The 23,320-nt window shown below is 42.0% G+C and overlaps 1 protein-coding gene across 2 annotated transcripts in view; it reads right to left on the bottom strand.

Moving 5' to 3' along the window:
- Window positions 1-23,320, bottom strand: part of mpp2b (MAGUK p55 scaffold protein 2b) — a 137,606-nt gene that overhangs the window by 18,019 nt on the left and 96,267 nt on the right. For both annotated transcript variants that reach the window (XM_060939340.1, XM_060939339.1), the window contains 5 exons: window positions 22,914-23,066; window positions 22,670-22,825; window positions 22,120-22,347; window positions 1,243-1,374; window positions 943-1,045 (listed from right to left, as the gene is read on the bottom strand). In XM_060939340.1, coding sequence (XP_060795323.1) covers window positions 943-1,045; window positions 1,243-1,374; window positions 22,120-22,347; window positions 22,670-22,825; window positions 22,914-23,066 — 772 coding nt within the window. The remainder of the gene's footprint in view (window positions 1-942; window positions 1,046-1,242; window positions 1,375-22,119; window positions 22,348-22,669; window positions 22,826-22,913; window positions 23,067-23,320) is intronic.

Genomic DNA, 23,320 nt, shown 5'->3' with positions numbered 1-23,320 from the left:
GCGATTACAAACGTTTTTAATCCACTTATGTGGAGCATCCACCGTATGCTCCAAGTTCCTGTGAACGAGCTGTTACTATAGAAACAATGTATTGAAACAAGAGCATTAATCTAAACCTGTGATTTTCAGCTGCTCTATTGTTAGAGCCCCGTTATAGAAAATGAATCAACACTTTTCTGACCAATCAGAAACCAGAACTGAACAGCACTGCTGATCAACTACAACTACTATTTAATTGGCCAATTGTACACTCACCAGCCTCTTTAATAGGAACTTGTTATTGATGCTTTTCTGCTCACCATGGTTGTAAAGAGTGATTATATGAGTTATTTCCTTCCTGGCAGCTCGAACCAATCTGGCCATTTTCCTCTGACCTCTCTTATCAACAAGGCATTTCCACCCACAGAACTGTTGCTCACTCAAAGTTTCTTTGATTTTCACATAATTCTGTGTAAACTCTGGAGACTGTTGTGTGTGAAAACCCCAGGAGATCAGCAGTTTCTGAAATGCTCAAAGCAGTCCGTCTGGCACCAACACCCATGCCACAATGAATGTCACAGAGATCACAATTTTTCCCATTCTGATATTTGAAGTGAACATGAACTGAAGCTCTTGATTTGTACCTGCATGATTTTATGCATTGTGCTGCTGTCAAAGGATTGGCTGATTAGATAACTGCAGTAAACTGCAGGTGGATGGGTGTTCCTAATAAAGTGGCCGGTGAGTGTAATTTCTGATTCTTTCAGTTATTTAGATTTCCACTAGGGGGTGATGTTTGCTTTGCAGCAGTTAAAAAAAAAAATGATGTCATGCCAAATGCACCTGTTCTCAAAAATATCTTTTTAATGTAGGAAATATCTTACAAAGTAAGAAACAGAAGGCTGTCCAGGACCTGGGTTGTGAATTTGTGTTCTCTAAAATCAGTTTGGTGTGTGCTCCTACCTGCTGTGTTTAGCTCCAGGTCTCTCTTCACAAACGCTTTTCTCTTCTCCTCCAGCAACTGGCTGGGAATCAGACCTGCACTGCCACCCTCCAGGTGACACGCCTGCAGCACAGAGAAGGCCATGATGGGGTTTCAGGATTGACAACCCCCCACACACATACACACATTTCCCCTGTGCCAAACGCACCTTTCCTTGAGTGGAATCTCAATTATTAGCTGTTCGAAATGCTGCCACATCAATATGATTGAGATTTATGATTTTACTTGAGGTTGTGCCAATTTCTGTGACTTGCACCCACCTGCCACCAGTTGGGGTCATCCTGGTTGAAAATCTGCAGGATTTCACCACTGTGGAACCGAAGGCCAGCCTCCTTGCAGGGGATCAGATTGTCGTGAGCGGGGTCGTAATCAAAGTGGCATTTCACAAATGCCTGATGGTGCAGAAATACACATGGTCATGAGCATTACACACCCAAGAAAAATCACTCGATGTGGCGTTCACAAACGAACAAGTATAGCGTTTACCAATTTAACGAACATTTAGCTTGTGAACTCAATTGTGAAGACAATGCACAAAAAAAAAAACAATGCAGGAACAAAAGGTGAAAAAGGGGGAGGGGCCAAAAAGTGTGTCCCAAGTGAGGGGGTGTTCCCAGGTGGAGGGGACAAAACTGTACAAATCAGTGGTTATTCAACATAAACATGCTGGGAAATTACTCTTATGCCTCGCTTTCCTTTTCCTTTTCTCTTTTTCTATTGCACACTGACAGCAGCAAACCGCCCGCATATTTCAGACACTGAAACCTGAGCCATGTAACCTTACTGTGTCACTCATTTCCTTCCATTGAGGAAAACGCAGTGGTGATATTTACACTTTTATTTGCACTTTACTGCCACATAATGGCTTGTATCTAAACAATATGGCAGATTCCCCACAAGTCAGTCGACCATGACATCACATTCCTGAGCCCAGTAAGGGTGTTAGAGCATGGTAACACACACTGCAACACACTGCAGCACACGCTGCAGCACATACCGCAATACTCATCTGTCTCTATTTTAACATTATCTCTCCTGTATTTGGAGTGTGTGAGTCAGCATTAACACTCACTAAACATATTTACACACAGGGGATTTGTAAGAGCGTGGCAGTATGTGTGTCAGACAGAAACACTCTCTCTCTCTCTCTCTCTCTCTGAGATAGTCCATGAGTGTTAGTGGCTAAAAAGAGTCCAGTGGCATTTGTTACACATAGCATTAAAAAGACAAGTGTGCAGGCTGAACAAAGGGTCAGAGTGGGGGAGGGGCCTAAATTGTGTCACCATGGCAACCCGGTGGCTATGACGCACTACAGCATAAACATGCAAGAAAATTATCCTGTGCTCCCCTCTCAGTGTCTTCGTGTCTTCCCTCTCTGTTTTTCTCCTGGACAAGCGGCAATTTCATCTCATCTCATTATCTCTAGACGCTTTATCCTGTTCTACAGGGTCACAGGCAAGCTGGAGCCTATCCCAGCTGACTACGGGCGAAAGGCGGGGTACACCCTGGACAAGTCACCAGTATTAAAATATAAATGTAAAATATAACAAGTAAGGAATAACATACACCAGGCCGTGTAGTTACAGGAAGATAATCCACACCTGAGTGTTGCCAAGCAGCCCAACACAAACACTGTCCTGATCCTGAAGCTGATTTTATATTTACGTTGCCTGGGACGGAGTCCACCGGGGGAGAGGTATTGTTTTTGGTGGGGTTTCTTTGTTTGTTTCTTAGTTTTTTTGTTAGCAACATTACAGGAAAATGGCTAGACCAATCTTCATGAAACATTCGGGATAGATGGGCATTGGTCTTAAATAGAACCTCCAACATTTTGAGGGTCATCCGGTCAAGGTCACCAAAAAGGTCAAAATCATTTTTTTCGCGATATCTTCCTTCATATTCATCATATTTACTTCAAACCAATTCCAAAATGCTCATCTTTCAATTTTGCTTCCATTGATATGCTACATGATGGAGTATCTCTCATAGTTTTCTCAGCAGTTGGGAGTCAAATGTCAGGGGGGGTCAAGGTCATTGCTAAAATTTGCATATTTTCCATTATAACTCAAAAACGGTTAGAGATAGAGAGATGTTTATCATTGTCAACATATAGGAAGTCATATATGGGCTTTCATTTGGCACCATGACCTTTGACCTTGTTTGTTTGCCTGTTAGCAATCTAGCGTCTAGACAGTTGCACCGACTGACTTCAAATTTTCAGGGTAGGTGGGCAATGGTCCATAGATTACCTAATTAAAGTGTGGGGGTAATCGGGTCAAGGTCACCGGAAAGGTCAACCTTTCGGTCAAAATAACATTTTCCATTATAACTCAAAAACGGTTGCCGATAGACAAATGTTTAGTAATGCTGCCAAAACAAGCAGGCTCAAGGACAGTTTCTTTCACCAGGCGGTCAGGAGGCTCAACTCCCTCCCTGTTCTGCCCTTCCTCTGCCCCCTGCCACAGATTCTGCCCGCACGCCCCCCTGCCCCCCCTTCAGCATCTGACATCATGTCACCCTCACAGTCTCCCCCCCCCAACACACACACACACACACATAGACACACACACACACACACACACACACACACACTCTCAACATTCATTCGCACACTGAACTCAGGGACTGCACATTTCACTTTACCTCACTCATTTGCACTATTCAGCACTACCTCACCTTAACAGCTATTAGTTTATTGTTTATACTGTTTATTTCATGTTTACCTGCTATACCTCAAGTGCCCTTGACTGTTTATTTTATGTCCCTTTGCTCCAATTTCTATTTTATATATATATATATATATATATATATATATATATATATCTCCATGTCATCCTCAAGCTCGGGTCCTGTACCAGAGGCCTGGGAGTTTGAGGGTTCTGCGCAGTATCTTCGATGTTCCTAGGACTGCGCTCTTCTGGACTGAGGCTTCAGATGTTGTTCCTGGGATTTGCTGGAGCCACTCTCCCAGTTTGGGGGTTACTGCCCCAAGTGCCCCCACTACCACAGGGACCACGCAACCCTTGACCTTCCACCAGCTGCTCTTTCAACCCTTGATACTTCTCAAGTTTCTCATGTTCCTTCTTCCTGATGTTGGCGTCAGCTGGGATCGCCACATCTATCACCACCACCCTCTTCTGCTCTTTGTCCACCACCACTATGTCCGGTTGGTTAGCCAGGATCTGTTTGTCAGTCTGGAAGCTGAAGTCCCACAGAACCTTGGCCCTGTTGTTCTCAGCCACCTTCTGTGGTATGGCCCATTGGGACTTGGGTACTTCTATTCCATACTGGTTGCAGATGTTCCTGTATACTATCCCAGCCACTTGGTTGTGCCTCTCCAAGTACGCTGATCCAGCTAGCATATTACACCCTGCTACTATGTGCTGGACTGTTTCAGGGGCTTCTTTGCACAGTCTGCATCTTGGGTCTGATCTACTCTGGTAGATCCTGGCCTCTATGGCTCTTGTGCTTATGGCCTGTTCTTGTGCTGCCATGATTAGTGCCTCTGTGCTGTCTGTCAGTCCTGCATTATCCAGCCACTGGTAGGATTTCTTGATATCAGCCACTTCCTCTATCTGACGGTGGTACATGCCATGTAGGGGTTTGTCCCTCCAGGTTGTCTGTTCCTCCTCCTCCTCTGCACTCTCATCAGGGTTCTGCTGCCTGAGACATTCACTTAGCAGTTCATCCTTTGGGGCCATCTTTCTGATGTATTCTCGGATTTTCGATGTTTCATCCTGGACCGTGGTCTTGATGCTCACTAGCCCTCGGCCTCCCTCTTTCCGCTTAGTGTATAGTCTCAGGGTGCTGGACTTGGGGTGGAACCCTCCATGCATGGTGAGGAGCTTTATAGTCTTGATATCTGTGGCTTCTATCTCCTCCTTTGGCCAGTTTATGATACCAGCGGGGTATCTGATGACTGGTAGTGCATACATGTTGATGGCTCGGACCTTGTTCTTACCATTCAGCTGACTTTTCAGGACCTGCCTTACTCTCTGGAGGTATTTGGCTGTGGTTGACTTCCTTGTGGCCTCTTCATGGTTTCCATTAGCCTGTGGGATGCCAAGGTACTTGTAGCTGTCTTGGATATCACCTATGTTGCCCTCTGGTAGGTCAATCCCCTCAGTCCGGATGATCTTGCCTCTCTTTGAGACCATCCGGCCACACTTGTCCAATCCGAATGACATCCCTATGTCATCGCTGTAGATCCGGGTGGTGTGGATCAGTGAGTCTATTTCTCGCTTGTTCCTGGCATACAGCTTGATGTCATCCATGTAGAGCAGGTGGCTGATTGTTGCCCCACTACGGAATCGGTACCCGTAGCCGCTCTTCGTGATGATCTGACTGAGGGGGTTCAGGCCTATGCAGAACAGCAGTGGTGATAGCGCATCTCCTTGGTATATGCCGCACTTGATGTTGACTTGGGCAATGGGTTTTGAGTTGGCCTCTAGGGTTGTCTTCCACATTTCCATTGAGTTCTGGATGAAGGTCCTTAGGTTCCTGTTGATCTTATACAGTTCCAGACATTCCAGTATCCATGTGTGTGGCATTGAGTCATAGGCTTTCTTGTAGTCAATCCAGGCAGTGCACAGGTTGGTCTGTCTCTTCTTACAGTCTCGGGCAACTGTTCTATCAACCAGTAGCTGGTGCTTGGCTCCTCTGGTGTTACTGCCAATTCCTTTCTGTGCCTTGCTCATGTATTGAGCCACATGCTTACTCATTTTTGCCGCAATGATGCCTGACAGGGCCTTCCATGTTGTGCAGAGACAGGTAGTTGGATGGGATGGGTCCCTTCTGGGGGTCCTTCATGATTAGGACTGTCCTGCCTTGGGTTAGCCATTCTGGGTGGGTCCCAGAATGAGGTTGCCGTGGTCAGCTCTTAGGTCCACTAACCATTGGGCATCGGTGTTGTGTGATGCCTTTCTTTCCCATATGTCTTTCCAGTATTTTTCCACCTCAGCTCTTGGTGGGTCTGACCGGTTGTTGTTTCCCTGCCACTGAGAGTACACCTTGGCTGGTTCAGTGGAGAACAGCTTGTTTATTCTCCTGGCCTCTCCCTCCTTGGTGTATCTCTTCAACCGGGTGGCCAGAGCCTTTATCTTGGCCTCTAATCATCTTTTCCATGGTGGATACTGTTTGTCAGGTCAGCAGCTCTTGTGTTGAGGTTAGCTGTTAGCTGTTGGGGCTTGGTACCCAATCTCTGGTTGTAGGGATGATGATGACTCTTCCTGGCTCCCCCTTGCCGTAGCATTGTTGTTGTATTTCATTAATCTCTAGTTGTGATAGTAGATTTCGATTACGGATGTTGGAACACTTCTTTGTTAGCCTTGATTGTGGGTTTCGAAGTATCCAATGGTCCCACATTCGCTGCATGTATCCCCTTTCTCTGGGATTGCTTGTATAGTAGCATTCCAGCAATTCCGTATTTTCTGTCCTCGTCCATCGATGTCTTGTTCCAGTAGCCCATTTCTCATCAGTTTGCCCTGGTTCCCTAGCAACTGACGCAGACCTTGTTGACCCGGGCAACGTCTGAGCAGGTATGACTCTATCAGTTATGTCTTCACTCATTCCTGAGGTAGGCTGATATATCATGAGGGGTCTTGCCTAAGGGCCCTTACTGGATGATGTTTTGCCCCGACCAGGATTCGAACACCGATCTCCTGCGTCGTAGTCAGTGAGCATTACCACTGTACTATCCAGCTAATATATATCATATATATATATATATATGGGCGTTTCTTAGACTACGGGCACTTTCATGTCCTTTGATCATATTTTATTTAAAAAAAAAGGAAATTTCACACTTTCATAGTTATCTTTACAATGAACGTGCTTTAGGAAATTTTTACCGGTAGTCTATGATGACTTTTTCACCTTTTTCAACATCGTTATAGATGCAAATATTGCTGTTTTGTGCCTGTCCCACACCCAGATTTCTGATCTTCAATAATGAAAATGAAATGTAAAAAAATGATTTATCTAAATGTTTAAAATGTGACTGAATAAAGTATCAGTAAAATAATCAAAACATAATTGGGGTATTTAAGGCCAAACAACTATTTATGTGAATTTATATACCAAATGTAGTTGTCCCACAGTATTGCCGTAATTTCCACCACAACACTGTAATATCCCTTTAAAAAGTTTGTATGAAAGATTGTTTGGGTAGTTTCTATGGAGATGAACACTGACATCACAGCACATGTCTGATATGGAGGAGATTTTTAATTTCTTCGCACACTTCTGAAGAAAACTCAAGGTAAATATTGCTTGAAATGAAAATATTTTTATTGTATGTAATTTCCAAACATGCCGTAACATCAATTGAGTTTGTAAATAAGTTGATTTTTTAATGTACATAGATGTATTCTGCATGCATGAAATGCTAGATACCAATTCATAGCTAATATGTGATGCTAGTTTAGATTTTTTCACAAAATACTGTAGGATTGTAATTTCCACCTCTGTAATTTCCAACACATTACCTTCTTGTGTGGAAATTACATTTATGCTTACAGGTGCAATTTATAGATTGTGAGGCTACATATGTGTGATTTATTTATAAAAATATACAATGTTAATGCATTTATTCAAATGTATATTTGTTGAAATGCATTTTCATCTGTTTTTAAGATGCCACGGAAGTCTATGGCAGAAAGATCCCAGGCCTACAGGGACAGAATAAAAAAAAGACCCTGTCAAATATGAAGAGCGACTGAAAAGAGACAGGGAGAGATATCTGAGAAAAAAAAAGGGGGTTGTAAAGCCAATTGCAGAATTATCAAAGAGAGAACAAATAAGTCACAGAATACTTTACAGTTCATGTTATATGATAACTGATATGATATAGTTTGTGTCTTTTAAAAGTTATCTTCGGAATAGTGTTCATCTAAGAGACTGATTACAATTTTACAATACCAAACACACACGCACACGCGTGTGCATGCATGCTCAAGATGCTTTACAGACGCTCAAGATGCTTTACAGACGCTCAAGATGCTTTACAGTTCATGTTGCAATGCATTGACATGACAAAGGTTTAAGTTTTTTTTTTTAAGTATTCGGAAATTCATAACAGTGTTCTAACCAATAAGAATGTTATAATTTTACATTCACATTTTGGTTATAGTTGTTTACAGTAAGACTGTACTGTTCATCTTTTTATGGTAAGAGACCAAACAGACTAAATTGATTTGTTTAATGAAACTGTGTGCTTAAGAAGGTTTTAAAATAAATGTCTTGTTTTTCTTTATGATCCATTATTGTATTTTCCACAACACCCAGTAATTTCCACCACCCCATACCTTTTTTAAAAAATAGTTACAAAATTCTAATCACTCATTAAAAACTTCTGCATAGTTTATGAGATAATGTTCCACTTAATGTAAAAACACAAATAGTTATTTCCTGAAATGTATCTAACCATTTCAATATTATATTTCAGGTTGTGGTGGATGAAAGCTTTGTGTTTGGTCCTTATCACAATTAATTTACCTAATCCAAAAATGTATGGTAATTGCAATATAGGTATAAACTGGTAAAACTGTGTGAAAGTGGTCTTACACTGTTGAGAAATGATGTATATCATACTATTTTAAATATCAAATATGTACACGTGATGGAAATTACATTTGTTCAATGCGGGTCAGAAAATATGTAAAAAAAACACCAATTTGTCTTGTAATGTTAGTGCGTTCTCTTATGGATCATCAAACTAGACTAGTTATACTAACCTATTAGACTGTGACAATTTTGATATGAGCACTTTTTTCCCTCAAGTTCACAAGGCCAAAAGTGCCCGTAGTTGAAGAATCACCCATATATATATATATATATATATATATGTATATATATATATATATATATATATATATATATATACACACACAGTGGTGCTTGAAAGTTTGTGAACCCTTCAGAATTGTCTACATTTCTGCATAAATATGACCTAAAACATCATCAGATTTTCACAGAAGTAGATAAAGAAAACCCAGTTCAACAAATGAGACAAAAATATTATACTTGGTCATTTATTTATTGATGGAAATGATCCAATATTACATTTCTGTGAGTGGAAAAAGTATGTGAACATTTGCTTTCAGTATCTGGTGTGACCCCCTTGTGCAGCAATAACTGCAACTAAACGTTTCCAGTAACTGTTGATCAGTCCTGCACACCGGCCTGGAGGAATTTTAGTCCATTCCTTCGTACAGAACAGCTTCAACTCTGGGATGTTGGTGGGTTTCCTCACATGAACTGCTCGCTTCAGGTCCTTCCACAACATTTCGATTGGATTAAGGTCAGAACTTTGACTTGGCCATTCCAAAACTTTAAATTTATTCTTCTTTAACCGTTCTTTGGTAGAATGACTTGTGTAATTTGGGTCGTTGTCTTGCTGCATGACCCACCTTCTCTTGAGATTCACTTCATAGACAGATGTCCTGACATTTTCCGTTAGAATTCGCTGGTATAATTCAGAATTCATTGTTCCATCAATGATGGCAAGCCGTCCTGGCCCAGATGCAGCAAAACAGTCCAAAACCATGATACTACCACCATCATGTTTCACAGATGGGATAAGGTTCTTATGCTGGAATGCAGTATTTTCCTTTCTCCAAACATAACGCTTCTCATTTAAACCAAAAAGTTCTATTTTGGTCTCATACGTCCACAAAACATTTTTCCCATAGCCTTCTGGCTTGTCCACGTGATCTTTAGCAAACTGCAGACGAGCAGCAATGTTCTTTTTGGAGAGCAGTGGCTTTCTCCTTGCAACCCTGCCATGCACACCATTGTTGTTCAGTGTTCTCCTGATGGTGGACTCATGAACATTCACATTAGCCAATGTGAGAGAGGCCTTCAGTTGCTTAGAAGTTACCCTCGGGTCCTTTGTGACCTCGCCAACTATTACATGCCTTGCTCTTGGAGTGATCTTTGTTGGTCGACCACTCCTGGGGAGGGTAACGACAGTCTTGAATTTCCTCCATTTGTACACAATCTGTCTGACTGTGGATTGGTGGAGACCAAACTCTTTAGAGATGATTTTGTAACCTTTTTCCAGCCTGCTGAGCATCAACAACGCTTTTTCTGAGGTCCTCAGAAATCTCCTTTGTTCGTGCCATGATACTCTTCCATAAACATATGTTGTGAAGATCAGACTTTGATAGATCCCTGTTCTTTAAATAAAACAGGGTGTCCACTCACACCTGATTGTCATCCCACTGATTAAAAACACCTGACTCTAATTTCACCTTCAAATGAACTGCTAATCCTAGAGGTTCACATACTTTTGCCACTCACAGATATGTAATATTGGATCATTTTCCTCAATAAATAAATGACCAAGTATAATATTTTTGTCTCATTTATTTAACTGGGGTCTCTTTATCTACTGTTAGGACTTGTGTGAAAATCTGATGATGTTTTAAGTCATATTTATGCAGAAATATAGAAAATTCTAAAGGGTTCACAAACTTTCAAGCACCACTGTGTATATATATATATATATATATATATATATATATATATATATATATATATATACACACACACATACCTGTGAATGTTTAGTCTATTTTCTTATCTAGAGTGTTTATACTGTTTATATTGTTTATTTCAGTTATTCTATTTGTATTTATTGCATTGCCTGTTTGCACCGTGGGTTAGAGAGGACTGAAATTTCATCTATGCTGTATGTCGAGCATGAATAGCATATTTGACAATAAAGTTGACTTGCCTTGACTATTATGAGCATATAACTTGAATTATTAAGGGCTATAACTTGAAAATGGTTGATGGTACACAGATGTTTACCATTATCAACTTACAGGAAGTGCCATATGGGCTTTAATTTGGCACCATGACCTTTGACCTTGAATGACTTTGAAATGTCAAACTCAAGGTCATGGATTTTCATAGGACTATAACCTGACAGCTTATGATAGAGAAATATTACCATTATCAACATACAGGTATAAAATAAGTTCTGCCGGGCGAGGTCTGTTTTGCCTGGCAACACTTGTTTCCTATAAAATCATAACCTGAAGTGTTTTATTCTTCTTATACAACATTCAATAATTATGGTTTATAATCTATTAATGAACAATACTTCATAATTTTTATCCATTTGCAGTTACAATTAATGTTGTGGAACAACACTGTGTGGTTTAGCTCCTGTTCTCACTTGTGTTTTAGCACTTATAAATGGTTGTTCCCTCACCAGCCTGAATGAGCCGTTAGTATAGTGACAATAATGTATTGGAATGAGCGCATTAATATAAACCTGTGATTTGTAGCTATGCTACAGTCAGAGCTGCTCTTAACCCAACAGGAATCTGACAGGAACTGGCCTGGGCCATGCTGAATGTGGACAGGAGGTCAGGATGACAGGAAGTGTGACTTAGGTGAGCACAGATGGGGCAGCCACATGGGGGAGGAGAGACACAAATGTGGCCTACATTTCCATCATACAGGACAGGTCCAAGAAATCTTAATAAAATGACCCAAGCTGTTGGAATGGTTCTTTAACTACAAACACACACACACAGACAAGGTATGTGATGATGTCAGCTATGTCTTGTCCATACTGTGGAGTGCAAAAGTTTGCATTCCCCTCAGTTTGTTGCATGGAAAAAATGAAACTGTATACATGTGTATTCTACACATAATTTTCTCTACATATAAATACATTTTCAAGATGAAAAAGTGACATCCTAAAACAATTCAGCAACCCAAAACAAAGTCATTTTAAAAAAAAAAGGAGTTTTACGTTAAATATCATATTCAGGAAGCGAGAAAAACGTTTGAACTAATTTAACTTTGTGTGTGTTAATTGCGATTATGATTATTAGGATGTCTATAAAATCCAAAACACTAAGGTCCTGAACTGACTAAGATTCCAAATAATAAGTGTTCATGTGAGTGAGTGTTTTTGCGAAGGATTTATGAAGAGTGTGACATCACCTGTGAATTCTGTGTCCTTATGAATAAGACTGAGTAAAGGTGATGTGATGCATCAAAAAATAAAACGTTGAAACTCTGATACAAAACATAAAATAAAAGAGTGTCTGTTAACAATGAAAACCTTTCCACAACCTGTTTCAACTGAAAAAAAACCCCACACATTTAAAATGCATCATGTCTGCAAATCTAATATGAATATGTATATGAACTGCATTGCTATTATTTTTAAAGAAACTTCTTGATTTTCTTCAAGTAAACCTTCTTATTACTAAGGAATATTAGTAAATGGTTTCATTTTGTGTTTAAGTGGCAACAACAGGTTTTCATTAATTTATGACCTGCCCTTCAGTTGTATTAATTAATTTTGCTTGCACAGTGACACTGGAGACTCCTTCCATAAATGTTAACTTAACGTCCTCTTGAATCTGTCTACAACCCGATTCCAAAAAAGTTGGGACAAAGTACAAATTGTAAATAAAAATGGAATGCAATGATGTGGAAGTTTCGAGGATGTGATTCTTCCGGATTTTTCCGGAATTCCGGATTTTCAGGCATAAAAATGCGACCCTCGTGAATCATGCAAATTCGTTTTTTTTTTTTTTTTTTGGGGGGGGGGGGGGGGTAGGACCACATTACCACATTATCCATAGGCAACTCCAATGAGCCACGCATGCGCATAATAACCTACCCTAGGTTAAGCGGTACCAATAATAATTAAAGAAAGCCCATTATGCATAACGCGAGAGTAACCTTTATGTGACCCGAGTCTTGAAGACTTGAACAAAGTTAGCTAGCTAGCTGGCGTCATTAGCGTTACGGTTAGCTCGGCCAGGAAGCACCGGACAACAGGCTGGAGATGGAGCGGGGTTTTTGTGAGCGTCGTTATCATCACCTAATATAGGAATGCTGCCCACCGGAGGCCACTCAAGTTTTGGATGAGGGTAGAGCCTGAGGGTTTGCTAAAGCAGTGTGAGGGAAGAGTGAAGGTACGATGCTGGGGCAAAAGGAGGCGTCGCGGGGCGCTGAGGGTTGCCGGACGGAGTTCCGCGCTCGGCCGCTTCCAGCCCTCAGGACACTCGGGGGTTGTGTGCTGCTCCTGCTGCTCCAGGCGGCCCTGTGCCTCGCCAGATCCAGCGGGATAATCAGCACCAACAGCCATAACAACCACCCGAGTGTCAACGTTTACATGAGTGAAGATGAGGTGAAGAAACTTCTGGGTGAGTGTCTGAGTGTGTGTGTGTGTGTGTGTGTGTGTGTGTGTGTGTGTGTGTGTGTGTGTGTGGTTCCTCTCTTAGTCCATGTTGGCTGTGTGTGTGTGTGTGTGTGTGTGTGTGTGTGTGTGTGTGTGTGTGTGTGTGTGTGTGTGTGTGCGCGCGCTAAAGCAGCCTGGATGTAGAAACACATTACACTGTTAGCTTGCAAACTAATTTAATACTTTACATAAGTACACACGAGTGAAGTTAGGAATTAATCAGTTTGTTAATTCATCAACAGTTTTGTTTTCCAGGTAGTAGTTTTAAAGTGTGTCCCAGTTTGAATTCACTGGAAATTGTAGTTAGTTAGTTAGTAACACATCTATAAACGAGCGCTATTACGCATGCGTATGAACAGGCCGAATCCCAAACGGCTCCTGGTTGGAGACGGAGTGCACTATTGTAGAAGCCTTTTTATACTTTCTATAGGGCGGTTTTGGAGAGAGCTGGGAGGCATTTGGGATTCAGCCGCAGCTAGCTGCTCTTTTGTTAATAATAATAATAATAATAATAATAATAATGAACTGGGTGGCACGGTGGTGTAGTGGTTAGTGCTGTCGCCTCACAGCAAGAAGGTCCGGGTTCGAGCCCCGTGGCCGGCGAGGGCCTTTCTGCGCGGAGTTTGCATGTTCTCCCCGTGTCCACGTGGGTTTCCTCCGAGTGCTCCGGTTTCCCCCACAGTCCAAAGACATGCAGGTTAGGTTAACTGGTGACTCTAAATTGACCGTAGGTGTGAGTGTGAATGGTTGTCTGTGTCTATGTGTCAGGCCTGTGATGACCTGGCGACTTGTCCAGGGTGTACCCCGCCTTTCGCCCGTAGTCAGCTGGGATAGGCTCCAGCTTGCCTGCGACCCTGTAGAAGGATAAAGCGGCTAGAGATAATGAGATGAGATGAGATAATTAACTGAATCCCAAATGCCCCCCAGCTCTCTCCAAAACCGCCCTATAGAAAGTATAAAAAGGTTTCTACAGTAGTGCACTCCGTCTCCAACCAGGAGCCGTTTGGGATTTGGCCTGTTCATAATCATGATGATAATTATATGATATAATTATATAATAATAATAGTAATTATTATTATTATTATTATTAGACTGCACAGTGGTGTAGTGGTTAGCACTGTTGCCTCACAGCAAGAAGGTCCTGGGTTCGAGCCGCGTGGCCGGCAAGGGCCTTTCTGTGTGGAATTAAACTGCTCACCTTGAATTCCATTTGGCCATTAACGGGGTGCTGAGTCATTATAACATCTCATGGGTAAAGTTCTCTGAAACTGTCTGTTTATACCACACTGCTGCCATGTCGCATTATGGGTCTATATATTTTCCTGCTTTTTTGTCCTTGGCCAATCACATCCCTGAGTTTCAAAATTCCATATTTTATTCAGAATAGAACATAGATGACATATCAAATGTTTAAACTGAGAAAATGTATCATTTAAAGAGAAAAATTAGGTGATTTTAAATTTCATGACAACAACACATCTCAAAAAAGTTGGGACAAGGCCATATTTACCACTGTGAGACATCCCCTTTTCTCTTTACAACAGTCTGTAAACGTCTGGGGACTGAGGAGACAAGTTGCTCAAGTTTAGGGATAGGAATGTTAACCCATTCTTGTCTAATGTAGGATTCTAGTTGCTCAGCTGTCATAGGTCTTTTTTGTCGTATCTTCCGTTTTATGATGCGCCAAATGTTTTCTATGGCTGAAAGATCTGGACTGCAGCCTGGCCAGTTCAGTACCCGGACCCTTCTTCTACGCAGCCATGATGCTGTAATTGATGCAGTATGTGGTTTGGCATTGTCATATTGGAAAATGCAAGGTCTTCCCTGAAAGAGACGTCGTCTGGATGGGAGCATATGTTGCTCTAGAACCTGGATATATCTTTCAGCATTGATGGTGTCTTTCCAGATGTGTAAGCTGCCCATGCCACACACACTAATGCAACCCCATACTGTACCATCAGAGATGCAGGCTTCTGAACTGAGCGCCAATAACAACTTGGGTCGTCCTTCTCCTCTTTAGTCCGAATGACACGGCGTCCCTGATTTCCATAAAGAACTTCAAATTTTGATTCGTCTGACCACAGAACAGTTTTCCACTTTGCCGTAGTCCATTTTAAATGAGCCTTGGCCCAGAGAAGACGTCTGCGCTTCTGGATCATGTTTCAATACGGCTTCTTCTTTGAACTATAGAGTTTTAGCTGGCAACGGCGGATGGCATGGTGAATTGTGTTCACAGATAATGTTCTCTGGAAATATTCCTGAGCCCATTTTGTGATTTCCAATACAGAAGCAGGCCTGTATGTGATGCAGTGCCGTCTAAGGGCCCGAAGATCACGGGCACCCAGTATGGTTTTCCGGCCTTGACCCTTACACACAGAGATTCTTCCAGATTCTCTGAATCTTTTGATGATATTACGCACTGTAGATGATGATATGTTCAAACTCTTTGCAATTTTACACTGTCGAACTCCTTTCTGATATTGCTCCACTATTTGTCGGCGCAGAATTAGGGGGATTGGTGATCCTCTTCCCATCTTTACTTCTGAGAGCCGCTGCCACTCCAAGATGCTCTTTTTATACCCAGTCATGTTAATGACCTATTGCCAATTGACCTAATGAGTTGCAATTTGGTCCTCCAGCTGTTCCTTTTTTGTACCTTTAACTTTTCCAGCCTCTTATTGCCCCGTCCCAACTTTTTTGAGATGTGTTGCTGTCATGAAATTTCAAATGAGCCAATATTTGGCATGAAATTTCAAAATGTCTCACTTTCGACATTTGATATGTTGTCAAATCAAATCAAATCAAGTTTATTTGTACAGCGCTTTTAACAATAAACATTGTCGCAAAGCAGCTTTACAGAATTTGAACGACTTAAAACATGAGCTAATTTTATCCCTAATCTATCCCCAATGAGCAAGCCTGTGGCGACGGTGGCAAGGAAAAACTCCCTCAGACGACATGAGGAAGAAACCTCGAGAGGAACCAGACTCAAAAGGGAACCCATCCTCATTTGGGCAACAACAGACAGCCTGACTATAATATTAACAGTTTTAACAGGTATAACCCTCAACTGTCCTCATGGGGCCGTCCTTCACAGGAGTGGGGCGATAAAACTCCGACCAGACACAGGGCACCAGGATGGATCAAGCAGGTCCGAGGGGCAGAAGAGGCCAGCATCTCAATCCCAGGATCAACATGTAACTCAGAGGGACAGATGGGGGGGGGGAAGAGAGAGAGAGAAAGAAAACACGTTGTTAGGTATGCCCTAAAAATGACAAGTATTAAATCTGTGTGGTAGGCTCGCAGAGACGAGAGTCTTTACATCAGGCATAACACACAATGGCATGTTAATATGGTAAAAAATATATCATGACCTGCTCTGGCTGGATGCTTGATTGGGTGATGGGAGCACACTCCTCAGCAATGATGAGATGCAGATGGGACCCTTAGGCCTGGCCAAGACAATTCAGTTACATTTCACCGGGTCTGGGACATGCGACAGAATGTCTTACGGCCGATTCCCTGCAGGCTACGATAGCCAGTCGAGGTCCCCACCGTCTCCACCAAAAGATTTCCTGTTGACTCCATGGAACTCAGAGGGACAGATTTGGGGTGGGGGGGAGAGAAAGAAAACACAGGTGGTTAGGTATGCCCAATGTCACCTGAATAAGTAGGAACAGTATACATATTGCACCGAGTACAAGCAGGGACTCCGGCAACTAACTATGACAGCATAACTAAAAGGAGAGAGCCAGAAGGTAACACAGGCATGAGGGAGCCCCGGGACATAAAGCAGCCAGCCACTACACCGTCAACAAACTCGAGTGAGCAAGCGAGTGGGGACTGACAGCATCCATACATCCCAGTTTACCAAAACACTCTATGTCTGAGGACCCTCCAGATCTACTCCTTTACCTCATAAACACCATTAACAAAAGGCTTGACTAAACAGATATGTTTTCAGCCTAGACTTAAATGCTGAGACTGTGTCTGATTCCCGAACATTACTTGGAAGGCTGTTCCATAACAGTGGGGCTTTGTAAGAAAAGGCTCTGCCCCCTGATGTAGCCTTCACTATACGAGGTACCAGCAGATAGCCTGCACCTTTTGATCTAAGTAGGCGTGGCGGGTCATAGAGGAGCAGAAGTTCACTCAGGTACTGTGGTGCGAGACCATTTAGTGCTTTAAAGGTCAATAGTAGTATTTTATAATCAATACGAAATTTGATTGGGAGCCAATGCAGTGTGGATAAGACAGGCGTGATGTGGTCATATTTTCTAGTTCTAGTAAGGACTCTTGCTGCGGCATTTTGAACTAACTGGAGCTTGTTTATGCACTTATTGGAACATCCAGACAGTAAGGCATTACAATAATCCAACCTGGAGGTAACGAAAGCATGGACTAGTTTTTCTGCATCATGCAATGACATTAAATTTCTTATCTTTGCAATATTTCTGAGATGAAAGAAAGCTATCCGGGTGATGTTATCAATGTGAGTTTCGAATGAAAGACTGGGGTCAATAATCACTCCGAGGTCTTTTACTGCTGCACGTGAAGAAACAGAAAGGCCATCCAGAGTTACTATGTAATCAGAAAATTTACTTCTAGCTGTATGTGGTCCTAGCACAAGTACTTCAGTCTTGTCAGAGTTAAGTAGAAGGAAATTTATAAGCATCCAGTGTCTAATGTCCTTAACACATTCCTCAATTTTATTAAGCTGGTGTCTCTCATCAGGTTTTGCAGAGACATACAACTGTGTGTCATCAGCATAACAGTGGAAACTAATACAATGTTTACGAATAATATCGCCCAGAGGTAACATATATAGAGAAAAAAGCAGTGGACCCAAGACAGAACCTTGTGGAACACCAAACTTTACCTCGGTACGTCTAGAAATATCACCATTTATATCAACATACTGATAACGATCAGTTAGATAAGACCTGAGCCAGGAGAGGGCCATTCCCTTAACTCCCACAACATTTTCTAGTCTATCCAGAAGAATGGAATGATCAATGATATCAAATGCTGCACTAAGGTCAAGCAACACAAGTAGCAAGACACAGCCCTGATCAGACGCCAACAGTAGGTCGTTTACTACTTTCACCAGTGCTGTCTCTGTGCTATGATGAGGTCTAAATCCTGACTGATACATTTCATGGATGTTATTCCTATGTAAATATGAGCATAACTGCTGTGCCACAGCTTTTTCAAGGATCTTGGAGATAAAGGGGAGGTTTGATATTGGCCGATAATTGGACAGCTGACAGGGATCAAGGTCAGGTTTTTTAATCAGGGGTTTGATAACTGCTAGTTTAAAGGATTTGGGTACATAGCCAATCATAAGAGAAGAATTTATTATTTTTAGAAGCGGTTCAATTACTCCAGGCATTATCTGTTTGAATAGATGTGTCGGTAAGGGATCTAGTACGCAAGTTGAGGCTTTTGATGTAGAGATTAATGAAAGTAATTCAGTTTCTTTTAGGGGAGTAAAACATTCTAACTGATGATCTGATACAGTTATATTGTTAACTACAAGGTCACTTTCATTGTCTAACCTTAAATTAGTAGTTTGAATTTTTTGTCGGATATTCTCAATTTTGTCATTAAAAAAATTCATGAAGTCGTTGCTACTACATACTGCAGGTGTGCATGTGTTGATAGTGGACTTATTCCTGGTTAATTTTGCTACAGTATTAAATAGGAATCTAGGATTATTTTTGTTATCTTCTATTAGGGAGGAGAAATATGTTGATCTCGCAGCACTAAGAGCTTTTCTATACTTCAGGAAGCTCTCCTTCCAAGCTAATTTGAACACTACCAATTTTGTTTGACGCCATTTACGTTCCAATTTTCGAGTGGTCTGTTTTAATGTGCGAGTGTCATCATTATACCAGGGTGCTAATTTTTTGTCTCTCACCATTTTCCTTTTTAGAGGAGCTACATTATCTAAAGTATGGCGGAATGTTGACTCTAAGCATTCAGTTGCCTGATCAAGTTCTGCAGGGGCTGACAGTGACCCAATCAAAGTTGACAGCTCTGGGAGATCATTTATAAAGCTCTGTGCAGTAGTTGACGTGAAAGTACATTTAATACAGTAGCGTGGTGAGGTGCATATATTATTACTCAGACATATTTTGAATGAGATAAGACAATGATCTGAGATAACTTCAGACTGTGGAAGTATGACTATATTGTCTACGTTTAATCTGAATGTTAGTATTAGATCAAGGGTGTGACCACCATTATGGGTCGGTCCTATGACATTCTGCTTAATCCCGACTGAATCTAAGATGGACACAAACGCTGTTTTTAAAGGGTCTTCTGGGTTATCGAAGTGAATATTAAAATCTCCGACAACTAAAGCTTTGTCTAAGGAAATAACCAAATCTGAGATAAAATCTGCAAATTCAGAAAGAAACTCAGAATATGGCCCCGGGGGCCTGTAAATAATAAGCAATGGAATTAACTGGGTAGACTTATTTTTCGAGGCTACATACATTATATGAGTATGAAGAACTTCAAATGTATTAAATTTATAACCAGGTTTGTGTGTTACACCTAGATAATCGTTATAAATAACCGCGACGCCTCCTCCTCTGCCAGTTAGACGAGGCTGGTGTATATAACTGTATCCAGGAGGACTCGCTTCATTTAATGCTATATATTCATTTGGCTTAATCCATGTTTCTGTTAAACACAGTACATTAAACTCCTGATCAGTAATGAGTTCATTAACCATTAGCGCTTTAGATGTAAGAGATCTAATATTTAATAGCCCCACCTTTAGATCAAAGGTGCTGGCAGCAGCTGTACAGTCAGTCTGATCTAATTTTATATTGATTAGGTTACTGGAACAAACTCTCTGAAAATTTCTACCTTTTTGTTGAGCTCGGGGAACAGACACAGTCTCGATGTAGTGGGCCCTGAGTGACGACTCTGTGCAGCTAGCAGACAGTCAGTTTAGCCTGTTCGTCTGCTCCCTGGCCTTGGCTCTGGATTGTCAGAAATTAACTAGGCCTGTTCTGAGACTATGACCTATGCTGCAGGAAATGAGAGCAGCACCTTCCCGAGTGGGATGGATACCGTCCCGCCCTAACAGGCCAGCAGTGCCCTCAAAATTAGCCCAATTATCTATAAAGCCCACACTGTTTTCAGAGCACCACCTGGACAGCCAGCAGTTCAGCGACCATAACCTGCTGTAAGCTACATCGCCACGCCGCATTGGGATGGGGCCAGAGCATACTACAGCATCGGACATCGCCTTCGCTAATTTAAACACCTCTACAAAGTTACTCTTAGTAACCTCAGACTGACGAAGGCGTATATCATTAGCTCCTGCATGGATAACTATCTTTGAGAACCTGTGCTTGCCTAGGACCCTAAGATTACCTGCTATGTCCGGCGCCCTGGCTCCCGGTATACACCTGACTAAAGCTGCTGGTGCCCCTAAAGGCTGAGCTAATTTCACGTGCCGTATGATAGAGTCCCCTATAACCAGAGCTCTTTCAGGTTTCTTAGTGGGTGCATCACTAAGGAGAGCAAACCTGTTCGACACGTGACGCGGAGAGGAGTGGTGCTCCCGTGGGCGAGCCTCAGCGGTAGCTTTGGCTCTACGCTTATGCCGCCGAGCCGTCACCCATTCGCCCCACTGTAAGGGCTCTAATGCCGGAGTTGGGGGATTGCTAACTCCACCTAGGGCGTCCAGACTTTCCCTAACAGAAACTACACTGTTCTCACGCTCACTAACCTGCTCTAAAGCCTGGACACGCGCTTCTAGCACTGAAATCTTCTCCGTCAGAGAGCTAACTAATCTGCACTTATCACAAGTAAAGTTAATAGAGCTATCGCTAGTGACGGAGGAAGAATGACTAAACATCCTGCACTCAGCACACTGAACAGGCTGAAGGTGTGCCATGATGAAAAGATTCACGTACCTTAAATGAAGATCTGTTGATATTAAAGCAGATCAGATGGCCTCCGCTTGTGGACTTTACACAGGAGGAGAGAAAAAGAAAGCTTCCGGTCTCGGCGTTCTTCCGAAAAAAGAAAGAGAAAAAAACGGGAAAAAAAACGGAAAAAGGAAAGCGAAAGTGAAAAGTACAAAAATGAAAGCGACAGTATAATAAAAATGAAGAGGATACTGGAAATTTATTTATAGAAAAAAAGTTAAAAAAGGATTAGTAATTAACGCCGGCACTCGCGGGAAAAAGGACTCGGCGCGAACAACTCAGGAGATAGATATGTTGTCTATGTTCTATTGTGAATACAATATCAGTTTTTGAGATTTGTAAATTATTGCATTCTGTTTTTATTTACAATTTGTACTTTGTCCCAACTTTTTTGGAATCGGGGTTGTATTTGGACCATTCATGTACATGGATTAATTTTTTGTATAGAAATCATAATGTATTAGAATGAGCACATTAATATAAGCCTGTGATGTATAGCTCCATTACTGTCAAAACTGCTGGTCATAAAACATTAATCAACACCTATAACAGCACTGAGGTGTGATTTGATGTGATCCCAGGTAAGGCAGAATCCAGAATGTGTTCGGTCTCAGCTTCAGCATTCGCCTCTCACAACACAATGTCTGTGATCTTATTGATGACAGTGAGCAGATTAGCATCCTGAGAACTCTTCATAGCATGACACATCAGGTTTCAAAAGAGAGCTGATGGGATACCTGGGCAGTGGCATGATCAAACCCAAGCAAGCCATGTTGAATCTCTGGGGCTGACCTGAGAGAACTTAGAGGTCTGATGAGGGTTTGATTGGGACTGAAGCACTTCTTCATCGATCTTCAGTTGTAATGTTCATAAGGCATTGTTTCCTTTAATGTTACATTACTAAATGCAGTAAGTACTTACGTTATTTATGCATAACGTATAAATGTGTATGTATGTGTGTGTCACTGACCTGGCGGGGTGTGTGTGGTTCCTGGTAGCTGGGCAGGATCTTGAGCACAACACTGCCACTGGCCTCCTTTAGCATGTCCTGGAGCACTTTAGGGTCACTGCCCACCTCCTTTCCATTGACCTCTTTGATGACATCACCAACGTGCAGGAGGCCCTGCTGATCGATCATACCACCATGCAGGATACGTGCGATCACCAGCTCTCCGCCCTCCACACGGAATGTCACACCCTGGGCACGAAATACAACAAGATGAAGAGGCTCTTACTGCCCTTGTTCTAATACATTATTCTCATTCACAGGGACTATGGTTTATGGTGGATGGTAAAACACTCCAGATTGTGCTGTTATAGGAAAATAATCAACTCTTCTCTATTATACAAACCTGTCGTTGATTATTTTCCTATAACAGCACAACATGGAGTGTTTGGTTCATTACTTATGACGCTCAGTTTAGAATTACCTAAACAATTTTGTTTATTTGTACATGAAATAGCATCAAAAAACATCTCCTTTCAGTTAGGAAAGTTTTCCAGGTAAGCCTGGGGCTTACCAGATGTTCTCCAGAGACTTTGCGTATGCCAACCATCCTGACAGCATCGGGAGGGACGGGCTGGTTGTTGAGGGCAGGGTCCATGAAGACACAGGGGCTGGGTGGTGGAGTTTCATAGCTTTTGGATGCTACAGAGTCATGTGTTTCCAGCAGGGACTGGGGACCAACGAGAAAATAACTTGGTCCTTTCTTACAGTTTTGTCAGGCTGTGATGTACACGACTTTTGTGTTTGTGTGTGTGTACCTGAAAGTGTGGCTCACTGAGTATGCAGGCAAGTTCATGTGCTGCCTGGCTTTGTTGAGTTAGCGGTGTGAGATCTTTCAGGATGTCCTGTAACAGTTCCACATTGTTCTCCCTCACTGCCTCCAGCTTTGGCTCCTCAAACCGCTCATGGGCCTGTTTCACATTAAAACAAACACAAATACAAAAATTTCCAAAACATGCAATACAAACAGCTGGAGGGGCAGCAATGCTAATCACAGATTCAAAGATTCAAAACCTAAAAGAAAAGAGAGGATAGTTGTGACTAAGGTAAAGCGTGGGATTGGCAGGAAAGAGGTGAACAGCAGGTCATCAGTGGGGCTTGGGACAACCTTTGCTAAAGTGGTCTATACTCTCAGAAAATAAAGTCCATTATTGTACCTTTAGGG

This window comes from Neoarius graeffei, chromosome 14 (assembly GCF_027579695.1).
Source record: "Neoarius graeffei isolate fNeoGra1 chromosome 14, fNeoGra1.pri, whole genome shotgun sequence".
NCBI classification, from domain to species: Eukaryota; Metazoa; Chordata; class Actinopteri; order Siluriformes; family Ariidae; genus Neoarius; species Neoarius graeffei.
Note: the sequence above shows the minus strand (reverse complement) of the source record. Positions and strands in the feature narration are given on the sequence as shown.